The sequence below is a fragment of the Hevea brasiliensis genome, chromosome 9, assembly GCF_030052815.1.
Source record: "Hevea brasiliensis isolate MT/VB/25A 57/8 chromosome 9, ASM3005281v1, whole genome shotgun sequence".
NCBI lineage: Eukaryota > Viridiplantae > Streptophyta > Magnoliopsida > Malpighiales > Euphorbiaceae > Hevea > Hevea brasiliensis.
The window spans coordinates 96,869,336-96,884,411 of record NC_079501.1 but is presented as its reverse complement, the minus strand read 5'-3'; the positions used below and the strand labels follow the sequence as shown (position 1 = coordinate 96,884,411).

The following is a 15,076-nucleotide window of genomic DNA, read 5'->3' as shown; positions in this document are numbered from 1 at the left end:
ATGCAATCTTACCATTGAATTGGAAAGAAAGCGTGAAGAAGAGAGAGTCCATCAGTTTTTTGTGGGCTTGGATGAAGAAGGATACAGAACAGTGCGCTCAAATATTTTGAGCACTGAACCCTTGCCTAATTTGGATCATGCCTATGCTATGGTTATTCAGCAAGAGCGGGTGCGAACTATGACCCGAACCGAGGAAGAAAGAGGCAATCCTATAAGTTTTGCAATTCGAGCAGGTAGTCGAAATTCAGGGGGGGATAAAGACAAATCCTCAATTTGTTCTAATTGCAACCGAGAGGGACATGATGCAGAAAGTTATTTCCAGTTGATAGGTTATCCAGAATGGTGGGGTAATAGGCCACATGGAACTTTTGCTGGACGAGGAGGTGGTCAAAAGCGTGGCAATGGAGCAGGACATAGCAAGGGAGCAAAACATAGCAAGGGAGGAGTTACTCGTGCCAACGCCACACAAGCAACTGGAGTTGATGGTGGGCGTGGAATTGTGACAGATTCAGATCGAAAGGGTCTTAGTGGATTAAATGAAGAGCAGTGGGCTACTTTGCTAGGCATGTTAAATTCTTGTCAGAATGGTGGCAATGAGAAGTTGACAGGTACACAGAGGATATTTCCTTGGATTATTGACACAGGAGCTTCCCATCATATGACAGGAATGTTGGCAATTTTGAGTGAATTGCGTGACATTGTGCCATGCTCAATCGGCTTCCCTAATGGAGAAAAGACCTTGGCGGTGAAAGAAGGAACTGTGTTGCTTGGAGGAGACTTGAAATTACAACGAGTCCTTTATGTGCCAAATTTGAATTGCAATTTGATCTCTTTATCACAACTACTTAATGATTGAAATTTGGTTATTCAACTCACTAACAAAATTTGTGCTATACAGGACCTAAATTCGAGGAACCTGATTAGAGCAGGTGAGCAATGCGAGGGGTTGTACTTTCTCAAGGGAGTGACATTGGTACATGCTTGCAAGGTAACTGATGTGGGGTCTTTTGAGCTTTGGCATAAGAGAATGGGTCATCCTTCTTATAAGGTGGTAGAGTTAATTCCAGAAGTTGGTAGAATAGTTAGGAAAACTAATAAAACTTGTGAAGTTTGTTTTAGAGCAAAGCAAACAAGAGAGATTTTCTTTTCTAGTGACAATAAAGCTAATGGTTGTTTTGAATTGATACATTGTGATTTGTGGGGACCTTATAGAGTCCCAACTTGTTGTGGAGCAATTTACTTCTTAACAATTGTTGATGATTACTCTCGTGCTATCTGGATATATTTTCTGAATGGAAAACTGTAACACCCCTAATTGCATAGCCTGGTATATTTCACTATTCCGGTGACCGGTGTCGGTCCGGACAATTAAGGGAATTAGAATCACACTTAAGACAACTAGATAAGCCATAAACACAAATAATTAGTAATGTCCAATTAGTTAAGTATAAATAAGAAAAACAGAACATAAGAAGTTAAACGAGCTGAGAGTCACAGTGATGGGTGACCTTCTCGGGAAGGACTGCGAAGTCATTTTAAACTCAAATTTCGAACCGTAAAATGTGACATTGCGGTCCTTAGAACCATTACGAACACAGTGGAAAAGAGAAAATCACGAAAAAGAACTATTAAGCCAGTCAAATAATTAGGTCAGAGAGCAGGAAGAAATATTGAATTAATTGCAAACCGGGATGAACCGGCGAGGGCAAATTTGGTCAATTGACCCCGAGAGCTGACTCCTGACCTAACTATCAAATAAAATCAGAGAAAAGAAAATTTCAGAATCGAGAATTAAATTAAAGAACTAATAGAAAAATAAATAAAAAAAAAGAAAAAGAAAAGTCAAAAAGTTAATGACATCACATAGATGACATCATGCATACCTCATAAATATTTTCCTATTTAAGTTATTTTTGACTAAGTCAAAAGGGAGAGAAATAAACATAAAAAAAAAAAAAACAAAGTGGTCATCTTCTCCTTCCAAATTGCTGTTCACCTCTTCTCTCTCTCTTTTCACTCTAATTCCTCCATTTGAGCTCAAATTCAAGCTTTGGTAACTCTAAAATTTCCCCATAAATCATTTCTAAAATTTGTAGAAACCTTTAAATTGAACCTCAATAAGAAGTTGGGAGGAAGAAAATTGAAGAAAAGTGCAGGAAAATCAAGCTTGGCAATTCAAGAAAATTTGACAAGTGAGGTTAGTACTTGTTTCCCTTTCTTTTCTTCTTTAAGCTTTGAAATTAAGTTGAGATGAGTGTAAATTGCATGAAAAGTTAAAGAAAATGATAAGTTATGAAGGGACAAACAATTTGGCAGCTATGAGGGTTAGGGGAAAACGATATGTTTCACTTCAATAAATCATGCATGCAAGTCAATCTAAGTAGGTAGGTGTTAGTGCTACACTTTAAATTCATGAATGGAGCAAATATGTAAATTAGGGTTTTGGACATTACGGTTTAGAGACCAAAAATGTGAGAAACTTGTAAATGGTGTCTTTGACCTAATGTGAAGTGAGAAATGGTCATTTATGACCTAATTAAGTGTGTTAGAAGTGTTTGAATTAAAGCTAAATTCTGAGGGAGTGTGGTCATACTGCAAGTCAATTTTGAGGGACCAAAAATGAAATTTTACAAGTCCAATTGGTAAGGGACCAATTGGGAATGAAAATAGACACTAAATGACACAATTTTCATTTAGGAAGCATGCCCAAAAAGTGACTGAAACCTAGTGAACAAATTGACCAAAGTTGGAAAATTGTAGGCTGCCCTATACAAACTGACCAAATGAACAGTGTTTGTTCATTTGGTCATAACTCGAGCTAGGCAGGTCAAAATGACCTGAAATTTTACCAGTGGTTAGGTGAGGTATAGACCTAAAACTTTCATGAAGAACACAAACCCAAATTATGCCATTAACCAAGTCATTTGGCCACCCCAAGTTGGTGACCCAAATCTGCCAGTACCAAAAATTGCCCAGAATTCTGGGTTGTATCTAATCCGGCAGCCATGGTTCAAATGGCCATAACTTGAGCTACAAAACTCCAATTGGAGTGATTCAAAAAGGATAATAAACTTAAAGACACTAGGGAACATTTTCTATGAAGGAATTTTTATCAAATTCCAACAGTAAAGTGACCAATGGAACAGTGCAACCTTAGACACCAAAACTGAAAATTTATCAAATTTGCCTAAAAAACTTAGAATTTGAATAAACAACCAAAACCAACAAATTTAGTGACCAAAATGTGGTATGTTGGTGAAGTTGGAATTCCATACCTATTAAGCATTAGAAAGTCAACAATTTGACTTGAATAGTGTAGTGAATAGTAATCTGAAAACACAAAATCTCAAGAATGTCGAGTTTAACATATTAGAGCTAGGTAAAAGTGAAATTAAATATATTTTTAGATTTATGCTAAGTTATGGTACTGAAATACTGTAAAATTGTGTGTTTCAATTGAAAAGAATACCGGGAAAGAGCTAGAGGGCCAAGAGGCGACTCGCTTGAGGTTTGTGCACAACATCACTATGCTTTAAAATTCATTGATAAAGTGAATGAAATATGCATTTTACTTTTACTTTGAATTGTTGAAAGTTTATTGTGACCTTATTTATGATATTTTGATTTAAATTGTGAAAGTTATTGTGTATATTTGAAATGACAATGTTTAGCAAATTTTTAAGATAAGTTTTGAAACCATAGTGTCATGACCATATATTTGAACACCTCACTAGTACGACTAGTGGGGGTAATTAGTTTCGAATTTTGATTCCTTCTCTGGAGAAGTGTTGAGGTGTGCCAGCAGAAGAGGATGTGAATGGATATCCATATATTTGAGCTAGCTAGCCTTGTGATGTGATTTCTCTTTAGCCTCTGGCTATTGAGATTTTATTTTTTTCGAATGGCATGATCTAACTGTGGGTTTTATGAAATGTGATTTGATACTTCAAAATGAAATTGTTTGGGATTAAAATCTCATAATGCATGATTTGTATTTAATTCTCATATTCAGTCAAATTTTCGAATAAATGTGATTTAAGTTTTGCATAAAAATTATTTTAGTATGTTGTGCACCACTGAGTCCTAGTACTCAGCGATAGCTTTTATTGCTGTCGCATATATAAAGATTAGAGGAGCAACAGACTAAGCTGCTGAGGATTGAGGATCTTCCTGCTTTGAAGCTATCAGTTATAATTTATACCTTGATTGTAAATATTTATTTTGATGTATGTAATGCACAGAAATGTATGAACATGTGAAAATGGGTCTTGAGCAGCTTGTACAAAATCTGTATAAAATTCATAATAAATTTTAGTTTGGATTTTCTTAATGTAAATTTTTGTATGATGTATATATAAATTGTTTATCTTTAAAGAAATATGAATGTATTAAATTGATTGACAGTACCTTGAGGATTATTGAATTTTGAACTTGAGAAATTGATTGAAATGATTATGGAGTTGTTGAAATTGATTGAGTTTGATTGTGAAATTGAAGCAGTGGTTGAGAAAAATTTTTGAAAGTGTTTTTTACAGGTATTTGAAGAATTGTTTTATCAAAATATAAACGGAACTCTGTCAAAATTTTTATAAAATTTGCGAAAAAATAATATGGGCCAAAAGTTTTAACTAGTTTCTAATTTTAATTAAATGTTTTAAACACCTATTAGAAAACGCTCACCACTTAACAAAAGTAAGAAAATTGTTTTAAAATCCCTTGTAGGGTACTTAATGAGTTATTGGTAGGTGAAGTTCGGTAGTTCATTAGGTATTCTACGGGATCATGTTATGCTTTACAGAGGGGTAAGGTGTGACAAAAACAAGAAGTAGCTTGTGTTCTTAAGAAATTTGTTGTGATGGTTAAACGCCAATTTGAAAAAAATGTGAAAATTGTCAGAAGTGATAACGGAAGTGAATTTATGTGCTTGAAAGAATATTTTGATGAACAAGGCATGTTGCATTAGACTTCCTGTGTAGAAACACCTCAACAAAATGGCCGAGTGGAAAGAAAACATCACCATATTCTTAATGTGGCAAGAGCCTTGCATTTCCAAGCAAATTTACCCATAGAATTTTGGGGAGAATGTGTACTTGCAGCCGGGTATTTGATTAATAGGACTCCATCTATGTTATTAAATGGTAAAACCTCATATGAGATGCTCTTTGGGAAAGTACCATCTTACAAACACATTTGGGTTTTCGGTTGTTTGTGCTATGCGCATAATCTGAATCGGGATAAAGATAAATTTGGTAGTAGAAGTCGTAGGTGTTTTTTTGTTGGGTATCCTTTTGAAAAGAAGGCATGGAGATTGTATGATTTGGAAACTAAAGAATACTTTGTATCAAGAGACGTGGTATTCGATGAAACAGAATTTCCATATGCAAATGAGAAAACAATGGGTGATGAACTCATTAAAAATGGAGTTGAGGAGTTGGGTGATGAAGTTGATGGTTTAGAGAACACCTTGGGAAAAGAGCACGATGAAAGTGTGGGTAGAGAAAGTAAGGTGAATCCTGAAATGGAAGAATTGATCCATGAAAACAGTGAGGGAGTGGATAGAGGTGAAGTTGTTGAAGAGCAACTAGGTAGGGGACAAAGGGCCAAGCAACCTAGTGTTCGTTTGAATGATTATGTGACGAATGCCATCAAAACAAGCCCCTCGGTATGCTCACCTTCCCAATCTGATTCCTCAGGTACGCCTTACTCTATGGCACATTGTGTGGGTTATGATAAATTCTCTGCACAACACCGATGTTTTTGGGCAGCCATTACTATAGGACATGAACCAAGCTCTTATGCAGAAGTAGTTAAGGATGAATGGTGGAGAGCAGCTATGAGAAAGGAAATACAGGCTTTGGAGGATAATGGTACATAGACAGTTGAAAATTTGCCATTTGGGAAGAAAGCAATAGGAAGCAAGTGGGTATACAAAATTAAATACAATTCTAATGGAAGTGTTAAACGATGCAAGGCGCGGTTAGTGATATTGGGAAATAATCAAGTTGAAGGCATAGATTATCAGGAGACTTTTGCTCCTACAGCAAAAATGGTTACTGTGCGCACCTTTCTTGCCATTGTGGCTGCAAAGAATTGGTTGCTGTTATAATGCAAATAAGCTCAAACACAAATACACGGCTAGAGATGCAACGACATTTTGATCAAATACAAAATGAATCTGGGCAAGGATCAAAATTAGGTTCAATTATGATCATGATGGCTAAAGAAGGAAAGGAAAAAATTGAAAACCCATGTAGAGAAGGAGGGACAGCTGACATATGCCAATAATGAAGAAATGGTTAAACAATGCCATAGATAATATGTACTGAAAAGATTGACAGATACTCATTTTTAGAACCTTCCATTTTGGCCTATAAATACAGCTATAAACAGCATTTTCTCACTAAAAAAAAAACCTTTATAAAAGAAATTAGATAAGAGTATTAGAAACTCATAATCTCGGAAAGTTGAATGAGGATGAAAGCTTATAGTTCAATCTTGATGAAGCTTTTGGCAGCTCTCTACCTATCTCTCCTTTGTGCTTCACAAGATTTTGATTTCTTCTACTTTGTTCAACAGGTAAATTAATCAGTTAATAGTTCAGCTTCATAATTGATTTGAGTTTTTTTTTTTCATTTTTTTTTAGTGAAATGATTGTTTGTGATACAATGGCCAGGTTCATACTGTGATGCAAAGCAAAGTTGCTGCTACCAAACCACTACAAAACCTGTTGTTGATTTTGGCAATCATAGGCTTTGGCCTAATTACAAGGATGGGAATTATCTTTCAAATTGTGATTCTGGCAATCTCTTCAATCAAAATAAGGTAACTCCCTATTCTATTATCAGATTTTCTTTTTTTAGTAACTTTATTGAGTATATTGATTCATTGTGATGAACAATATTTTAGTGCATCGCTCTTTTGTTATAAAATTTTTATGTTTGGTTATTTTTTATATTTAATTTATTCACTTATTGTAATCATTATGGAATTATAGGAGCTTATTTGACATTATTATTTGAGCTTATATTGAGATAAATATTATCTAAATAATTAAATTTTATTAAGAATATTTAATTAAGTTATATTTAGTATTGAGTAAAAAGAGAGGAAAAATGATAGGGGAAGGGGGAAAAATAAGACAATCCTCTTATTAGGATTTGTATGGTAAACCATTTTATTTTCTGCCCAAATTGAGGAAAATAGTGACAACAGTATTAATTTTTTCTATTTTCCCTCTATGTCCTTTCCTCAAGTAATTATTTTTTAATATAATTTTATTTATTTAACGTGAACATAATTGTAAAATGTAATAATTATTTCTTCTCACTTTTCTTTTTATTTAAACATGGAAAATAAATAAATTACTTCCTTTCTTTCTTTTTTTTTATAGAAAATAATTAATTTTATTTAATTAATTTTCCTAAGGAAAATAAAATCCCTATGGAAACAAAAATTATTGTTTTCCATGTTTTAAAGGAATTAGATAAGATTATTAGAAATCCATATATAATCTCTGAAAGTTGAATGAGGATGAAAGCCTAAAGTTCAATCTTGATGAAGCTTTTGGCAGCCCTCTACCTATCTCTCCTTTGTGCTTCACAAGATTTTGATTTCTTCTACTTTGTTCAACAAGTAAATTAATCAGGTAATAGTTCAGCTTCATAATTGATTTGAGTTTTTTTTTTATATATAATTTTTTAAGTAAGATGATTGTTTATGATACAGTGGCCTGTGGAAAACCTGGTGCTGATTTTCGCATGCACCGGCCTTGGCCTAATAATTACAAGGATGAGAATTACCCTTCAATTTGTGATTCTGGTAATTCTTCAATCAAAATAAGGTAATTCCCTATTATATTATCAGATATACATATATATATATATATATATATATATATATTTTTCAACTCTATTGAGTATAGTGATTCTACATGATGAACTATTTACAGTGCATAACTTTTTTGTTAAAAAATTTTTATGTTTCATTATATTCTGTATTTAATTTATTTAATTTTTAAAATTTTATTTTATTTTTTCACTTATTATAATCATTATCGCACTATAAGAGTCTATTTGACATTATTTTTAAGTTTATATTGAGAAAAACATTATCTAAAAATTAATATTTATTAAGAATCTTTAACTAATGCATGTTTTGTATTGAGGAAAACGAAGAGGAAAATGATAGGAGATGGGGGGAAAAAAGACAATTTCCTTGTTTTGTTTGAAGGAAGAAAAAAAACAATGAAAAATAAATAGTCTAATTCGCCCTGTTTTATAAGAAGAAAAAGATGAAATGAAAAAAAAATTATGAAAATTTATGTGGAAAATCATTTTATTTTTTCCCCAAATTAAGCAAAAATAGTAAAAAATAATGTTAATTTTTTATGTTTTCTCTCTATGTTTTTTTTTCCTCCAATAGTTATTTTTAAATATAATTTTATTTATTTAATATGAGCATAATAGTAAAAATGTAATAATTTTCTTTCATCACTTTTCTTTCCATCAAAACATGAAAAATTATGCAAATCACTTCCTTTCCTTTTCTTTTCTTATGAAAAAAAATTATAAGGAAAAATAATAATTTTCCTTTCCATAGAGAATTTACTTTCCATATAATTCCATTGTCTTTTCATCCTTAACTTTACCATGTACATAGAAATGAAAGTTGGAAAAGAAAAAGTGTTTTGAATTATAAGGAAAATAAAATTTCTATGGAAAGGAAGATTATTATTTTTCCTTATAATTTTTTTCATAAGAAAAGAAAAGGAAAGGAAGTGATTTGCATAATTTTTCATGTTTTGATGGAAAGAATTTGCAAGGAAAAGTGATTTATTTTTCATTACAAATATGAAAAATAATAATCTTTCCATAGGAATTTTATTTTCCTTATAATTTCAATTACTTTTTCTTTCCCAGCTTTCATTTCTATGTAGATGGGAAAGTTAATGAATGAAAAGTATGTGGAATTATATGGAAAGTAAAATCCCAATAGAAAGGAAAATTATTATTTTTCCTTGTAAATTTTTTTCATAGGAAAAGAAATGATTTATATATTTTCATATTTTGATGGAAATAAAAGTGAAGAGAAAAAATTATTACATTTTTATTATTATGTTTACATTGAATAAATAAAATTATATTAAAAAACGGCTATTTTGAATAGTATGATATAATTTTATAGCTAAATAGTATGTAGATTATTTATAATATAATTTCACAGTTAGATCATTTTTATATTTGATAGAGTTATCTATAACAAAAATATGCTAATAAAATAATAATTTATTCTCACATCAAATCTATTTTGCTATATAAATTTGAATAAATCTTTCAATTACGCATACTTTCAATTTGAAATTTTAAATTAAAATACCGCGTGGTTGTAAAATGGTTCAAATTGCTTTTTAAGCATTCTCTACACAAATCCTTAGAATTTTTTTTTTTTTTTTTGTTCTTACAAAATAGGGAATTCAATTTTTATTTTTTCCTTCTTTCTTTTTTCTTCCAACAAAAAAAAGAAATTGACTTTTTAAAGAAATTGACTTTTTTTTTCCTTCTCTTATCATTTTTTCCCTCTCTTTTCTTAACTGCAAACCATTTTAATTATAAGAATCTTAAAACAGTAAAATAATTTTTTAAATTACCTTTTTAATAATATTTAAAGTAGTATTTTTTTGTTATTTAAAGTGATTTTAGATCAACTTTTTAACCACAATCCCAAATAGAGTCAAGCATAATCTCAGCCATTTCTCTCAGCCTACGGTGGCCACTGTTCAGGTGGCTACTGCTCAGTTCTAGTTGCAAGACGAAGGGGACTGGAGTTAGGGTTGAATGGTCCTCAATTTCGATCATGGTTTTCTTTCCCAATTTATTCTGATTTTGATCAAATTTGCTGATAATTTTTTTTAATAAAAATAAAATTTAATTTAAGTTAATATAATTGCAATCATTTTTAATCTAATTTTAATTTTAAATTAGATTAATCCAATTTTGATTCAGTCTCAATTCAGACCTGAACCTCCACCGCCCATTTGAAAAGAAGTTTTTTTGTTTGTTAAAAGGGGAAAAAGAATCAGCTTTTTGGTTTGTTTCTTCTTCTTTATTATTTTATTAGGTAATCATTCTACGTCAAATTAGTCTTTTACCAACAAAGTTATTTTGTTTCATCCCTTTCTTTTTCCTGCATATATGAGAAAAAAAAAATTTGTGAATAGTCTCTCACAACATCACACATGCCACACACATAGACCCAATCAAGGGCTGATTTAGAATTGGACCCAGATCAGAATTAGACCAATTTATACCATATCATAATCAAATTGGAATCAGTTAAATTCGTCTTTGACTCAAACTAAAATTGAATTAGACTGAAATTGAATCGGAACTAAACCGGACAGTTCTTGACTAAATCGCCTTTTTTATTTTAACATTTTAAAAAAATAATGAACTATTAGATTTGAATAATAATCAGACCAGAACCTTGGGGATTCACAGTTCTGATTCTGGGCCGATTCAAATCAAAACCAAACCGATAGTTGTCCACATATCATTTGTCGTAAGAAAATAAATTCATGCACCAGCCTGAATTACAATTTTATATCTCATAAAATCTTAATTTTTTACTTCATTTTTTTTGTTTTATAATAAGTTCTTATTGAAACTTAAACTCGAAATCTTATAATCTTAATAAGAACATCATTGAAGTAAAACTCATTCATTTTAAAACCGTTATCTTAATTTGATGAAGTTAAAATAAACAATTCCAAGACTTTACCCATTAAGGTTCCTCTATATGATGCTAATTGTCAAAAGCAATATCATTACTTTAAAGTGATACTAATTGTCAATGGCCATTTCATTGTTATGCAATTCCCTTCAAATTAATAGTATAGATTTCAGACCTAAGAAGCAGTATGCAAAATAATCGGCCAACACTAGCTTGCCCAAGGGGCAATGGAGTGGCCTTTTGGCTACATGAATGGGACAAGCATGGCACATGCTTTGAGTCGGTTCTTGACCAACATGGCTACTTCAAGGCAGCTCTTGACTTGAAGAAGCAAGTAAATCTCCTCCAGGCTCTTAAGAATGCAGGTGAATCCTAATATATGTCAATTTATATAAATTCTGTCCCATTTCAAGTGATATTTAAGATAATTTATTTTTATCCCACTTTATTTGCTTTTTTAGAAAATTAAGAAGGTATTATATTTTATAACTATGCCCATATTGAATAAATAAAATTATATTAAAAAATAACTGTTTGAGAAAAAAAAAAGGGTATAGAGGGAAAACAGAAAAAATTATCACTGTTTTCACTACTTACAATATAAAGTAGAATGGACTTTTAATTTTTGCTTCTTCCTTTTTTTCTTCCAACAAAGTAAGAGATTTTTTTTTTCCGTCTCCTATCATTTTCCTCCACCTTTTACTCAATACAAAATATAACTTAATTAAAGATTCTTAATAAATATTACTTTTTTAGATAATATTTTTCCCAATATAAGCACAAACAATAATGTCAAATAGACTCCTATAATGCTATAATGATTATGACAAGTGAATTAAATAAATATAAAAAATAAAAAAACATAAAAATTTTATAACAAAGAGGATTGGAGTTGGATTGAAGGGTCCTCAATTTTGCGTTTTTTTTTTTAAAAGGGAAAATTTACTATTTGGTTCATAGATTTTTACTAATATTATAACTTGGTCCCTATATATTGGAAATTAAATGATTTACTCTTTCACTAATGCTCCCGTCAAAATTAGAGATCCTTTTGTCCAATATTACCGTTAATCTAAGTGAAAAGATAAATATATTCTTTATTTAATTAAAAAAATTTACCATTTGACCTCTAGGATTTGACTAATATTATAATTTAGTTTTCGTATTTTGAAAATTGAACGATTTAGTTATTCATTTTTTTCCCTCCAATTAAAATTAATTGTTATAAAATAAATTAATTCTTTCTATTCTAATAAAAAAATTTTAATACGAACAAAGTTAATAAAGAAAAAATTAATTCTAATAATTTTAATAATTATCAAATACAAAGGTTAAATTGTTCAATTTTTAAAATATAGCGACCAAGTAGTGAAATTAGTTAAAACTCAGATATTAAATAGTAAATTTCCTTGATTGAATAAAGAGTATATTTGTCTTTTTCTCTTAAACAATGATAATATTAGACAAAAGAACTTCTGATTTTGATAAAAGTACAAGTGAGATATTACTTATTCAATTTCAAAAATTCATGGACCAAATTGTAATGTCGGTCAAAATTAGGAACCAAATAGTGAATTAAATGACAAAAATATGGAAGATTAATGTAGTTTTAGGAGACATATGCTTGTTAACAAGCTACAAATTTCAAAGACAAGTCCAATGTGAAGAGAGATGGTTGAGGCTGAGACTGCCATATTCTGAGCTGTACTCTCCTCCATGCACATGGTGTGTATGAGCCGACTTTCACAGAGGCTGAGGTTTCCAATGTGAGAAAGAAAAAGATACAGTAGAACAAATGGTGTAAATGCAATGCCAATCTCCTACCAAATCAGTTTGACTTGCACTTTTTTTTTTTTCTCAAAAAGATCGATTTCCTTAACTGAAAAGGCCTTCGACTCATAATAAAGCTATAATGATCCAAGAAAAAATAACATGACCAAAGGCCCAAAGAGACAAAACCCAAAACTCGGAACCATGGCTTAGAAAAAAGAGTTCTAACCATCGGCCTGCACCCCAAAACTAAAAAGAGCCGAATCCAACTCATAAACCCTAGGTGCCACTGAATTGACCCGAAGGAGAAGGGATCCACTGACCCATCACCGCTTGTTTGTAGAAGAGGACACAGGAAGATGAGCGAGCATGATTAAAACCACCATACAAAGAAAAGTTTCAACAACTTCAATCCCAGGCATACACGTCAAGGCTGAGGAAGAACCCCATGGAAATTGCACAATACCATTGCCATGGAGAAGCAGGTCGAATTGGACCACCAAAAAGCCGAAGCCCACGAAAGGCATTGAAACCACGAGCGGATGAAGGTGCTCTACATAGTGATGAAGGCAGAGCTCAATCGGGCGTTGCACCTCCACCAACCAACATATGAAATCATTATTATTATTAATTATTATCTTATCATAATTTGTATTATATCCTTTTTAATAAACCTTATAGTTATATACTTCCAATTCAAACCAGGAGATCAACAACAAAAAACCACTTATTTATTATTGATATTTCTTGTGTCCATGACAAATTGGGATGGTACACTTTTAAAATTATTACAAAAGAAAATATAATTTCAATGTGAGTAATTGACTCAAGTAGAAATGTGCTAAATTAGTAGGGGAAGAGGTGAAAACTGAAAGGGAGAGGCCTAAGATGACGTGGAAGGAAGTAGTATCACAATATTTATAAATTTTGAATATTAAGATGAATTCAATAGCAAATGTATTCTTATAAAAGAGGGGTCAATTGACTCCTCGTTTTTCTTAAGTCACCCTTATACATTTATATATTGATTTAAATTGACCCATAATAAATTTAAGTATTGAAACCCTTTTTTTAATGGAGAACCTATTTTTACTAATAGAAAATAAATCGATAGGTATAAATTGATCAAATTATTATGTGTTTGTAGTGTATATGCACATTCACTCTCAAAACTATGAGTCTCATCTTTCTAAATTTAAAATTTAATTACTTTTGTATGAGTATTCAACATACTATTTTTTAGTATACCAAATATATCATATAATTTGCCTATATATATCCTAGAAATTTTTTTTCCTAAATCCGCCACTAGATGGACTTAGTATACAATAGAGTTAAATGATGAAAATGATGAAAAAGAATTCATACAGCCTATTCTACTTAATTTTAATTTAAGGCTTGATTGCCGTTATAATGCAAATAAGCTCAAACAAAAATACACGGCTAGAGATGCATCAACATTTTGATCTGACACAAAATGAATGTGGGCAAGGATCAAGATTAGGGTGACACAAAATGAATGTGGGCAAGGATCAAGATTAGGGTCAATTATGATCATGATGGCTAAAAAAGGAAAGAAAAAAATTGAAAACCCATGTAGAGAAGGAGAGACAGCTGACATATGAGGAAATGGTTAAACAATGCCATAGATAATATAGACAGATAAGATTGACAGATACTCATTTCTAGAACCTTCTATTTTGGCCTATTACTACAGCTATAAACAGCATATTTTCACTAAAAAAAATCATCATAAAAGAAATTAGATAAGAGTATTAGAAACCCATAGTCTCTGAAAGTTGATTAAGGATGAAAGCCTAGAGTTCAATCTTGATGATGCTTTTGGTAGCCCTCTACCTATCTCTCCTTTGTGCTTCACACGATTTTTATTTCTTCTACTTTGCTAACAGGTAAATTAATTAGTTAATAGTTAAGCTTAATTATTGATTTTAGTTTTTTTTTTAATTTTTTTTTATATATATAGTGAAATGATTTTTTGTGATACAGTGGCCAGGTTCATGCTGTGATACAAAGCAAAGTTGCTGCTACCCAAGCACTGGAAAACTTGCTACTGATTTTGTCATTCATGGGTTTGGCCTAATTACAAGGATCGGAATTACCCTTCAAATTGTGATTCTGGTAGTCCCTTCAATCAAAATAAGGTAACTTTCTATTTTAATATCAGATTTTTTTTTTCTGTAACTTTATTGAGTATATTGATTCATGATGATGAACAATATTGATTCATCATGATGAACAATATTACAGCGCACACTTTTTTGTTATAAAATTTTTATGTTTGTTTTTTTTATATTTAATTTATTCACTTATTATAATCATTATAGTATTATAAGAGTCTATTTGATATTATTGTTTGAGCTTATATTGAGAAAAACATTATCTAAAAAATTAATATTTATTAAGAATCTTTAATTAAGTTATATTTACTATTGAGTTAAAAGAGAGGAAAAATGATAGGGGAAGGAAAAAAAAAAGATAATTCTTTTATTTTGTTGGAAGGAAAAAGGAAGAAAGAAAAATTAAAATTGAATTCCGCCTTGCTTTTAAGAAGGAAAAT

At 31.0% G+C, this 15,076-nt stretch overlaps 1 protein-coding gene across 1 annotated transcript; it reads left to right on the top strand.

The window, feature by feature from the left end:
- Positions 1-6,474: 6,474 nt before the first annotated feature.
- LOC131183317 (extracellular ribonuclease LE-like) lies at positions 6,475-11,789 on the top strand. Its single transcript, XM_058154048.1, has 3 exons — positions 6,475-6,572; positions 6,663-6,822; positions 10,895-11,789. The coding sequence occupies exons 1-3, from the start codon at positions 6,475-6,477 to the stop codon at positions 11,102-11,104; spliced, it is 468 nt and encodes a 155-aa protein (XP_058010031.1). The 3' UTR covers positions 11,105-11,789.
- Positions 11,790-15,076: the final 3,287 nt, after the last annotated feature.

What these genes read in the sequence shown, in the direction of transcription:
- LOC131183317 (XM_058154048.1), top strand. Translation starts at nt 6,475, where the DNA reads ATGAAAGCTTATAGTTCAATCTTGATGAAGCTTTTGGCAGCTCTCTAC. An exon ending in GATTTCTTCTACTTTGTTCA is followed by an intron (nt 6,573 to 6,662) that starts ACAGGTAAATTA and finishes ATTGTTTGTGAT; the next exon opens with ACAATGGCCAGGTTCATACT. An exon ending in ATCTCTTCAATCAAAATAAG is followed by an intron (nt 6,823 to 10,894) that starts GTAACTCCCTAT and finishes TTAATAGTATAG; the next exon opens with ATTTCAGACCTAAGAAGCAG.